Here is a 1250-nt window from a genome sequence, read left to right as displayed (position 1 = left end):
CCGTCGCGGTGTCTCGTTCATCGCCGACTCTTCTAAAAGGTAGGTGTCCTCTGGTGTAATAATGACAGTTTTGCCATTGCAGGTAAATACTTTAATAGGCCTGTCATCCACTTCCTAGATTTGGACAACAATGATAGGTTTGGTTGCCATGTTGCAAATGACTGGCCAAAGACAAGTGACTGCGCTTTTTATAGGCGGGAAACTGGAAAAAGGGCTTTGGATTGGATAAAAAAGATCACGTGGTATTTATTTTTTAAACTTTAATTAATTCAACTTAAATCCATTAACTCTAACATATTGTCATTCATAAATCCTAAACATGTTTCGCCATCTTCAAAAGACAAACAAGGAAAATGGTGATGGGCCCAAGCATGGACTAAACGATCGTTTTCGGTCAGATTAGATTGGAACACCGATAAAGCATGGGGTGACGGTTCGTGGAATTTATGACACAAGTAAAAGAAACAATAATGCCCGCAAACAGAACTTTGATTTCCTTGAATCCTCCGGGTATTTTGACGTAAGGGTCCTTGACACCGCGCAAAGTCGGCAAAATCTTGGCCATACACTTCTGGGGAACATCCAAACGAGTCGAAGAAATCACAATGGTCTTTTTCGCATACAAAAACTGTCCAATGTTTTCCAGGCTGGCCTGCGTCGTCGGTATTCACAACGTACACTGAGGGATAGCGTGTTGGCTGTAAGGTTTGTAATTGATTTCTGGCTAACACGCCTGCAAATTGTTCAGGGATGTGGCAGGCCAATCCTTCCTCCAACTGTGAAGTATACAGAGGTTTACCAATCCACCAGAACTTGGCGGTTGACATCGATTTCCAAGACATTATCGTATTCGGCAAATAATAGCAAATCGAGTGGATTTTGTGGAGTATTTTCGATTCCAAAGACAAACTTCCTGACGACTTGGGATAAAAATTGGCTTGATCAGCTCCGTGGTCATTGGTCAAATCAAATCCAAAGAGTGTGTAGCCTTTAATATAGTCGTTGTAAGACAAATGCAAATCTTCCTTAGTATTTAATATTCCCAATCTTTTCAAATCAAATCTAAATAGGGCGTCGTGGCTTGTTGATGTGTAAAATGGGTGAAATATTCACCCACCACATCACCATTTTGGTTGCTGTCTTTCCAATTGGATGCGAACGTCGACCCCGTTCACTAAAAAACGATCTTGTAAACACAAATTCATGTGCAGCCGGAATTGAATTTCAAACACTGAACTTTCACCCATTCT

The 1250-nt window shown here is 41.1% G+C and overlaps 1 protein-coding gene across 1 annotated transcript; it reads right to left on the bottom strand.

Annotated features, from left to right (window-relative positions):
- Positions 1–269: 269 nt before the first annotated feature.
- Positions 270–842, bottom strand: LOTGIDRAFT_176266 (hypothetical protein; the record flags this gene model as incomplete). Its single annotated transcript, XM_009067949.1, has 1 exon — positions 270–842. The coding sequence occupies one exon, from the start codon at positions 840–842 to the stop codon at positions 270–272; it is 573 nt and encodes a 190-aa protein (XP_009066197.1).
- Between the last annotated feature and the right edge of the window lie 408 nt (positions 843–1250).

Source organism: Lottia gigantea (genome assembly GCF_000327385.1).
Source record: "Lottia gigantea unplaced genomic scaffold LOTGIsca_877, whole genome shotgun sequence".
Lineage (NCBI taxonomy): Eukaryota > Metazoa > Mollusca > Gastropoda > Lottiidae > Lottia > Lottia gigantea.
This window is presented reverse-complemented; position numbering and strand designations above follow the sequence as displayed.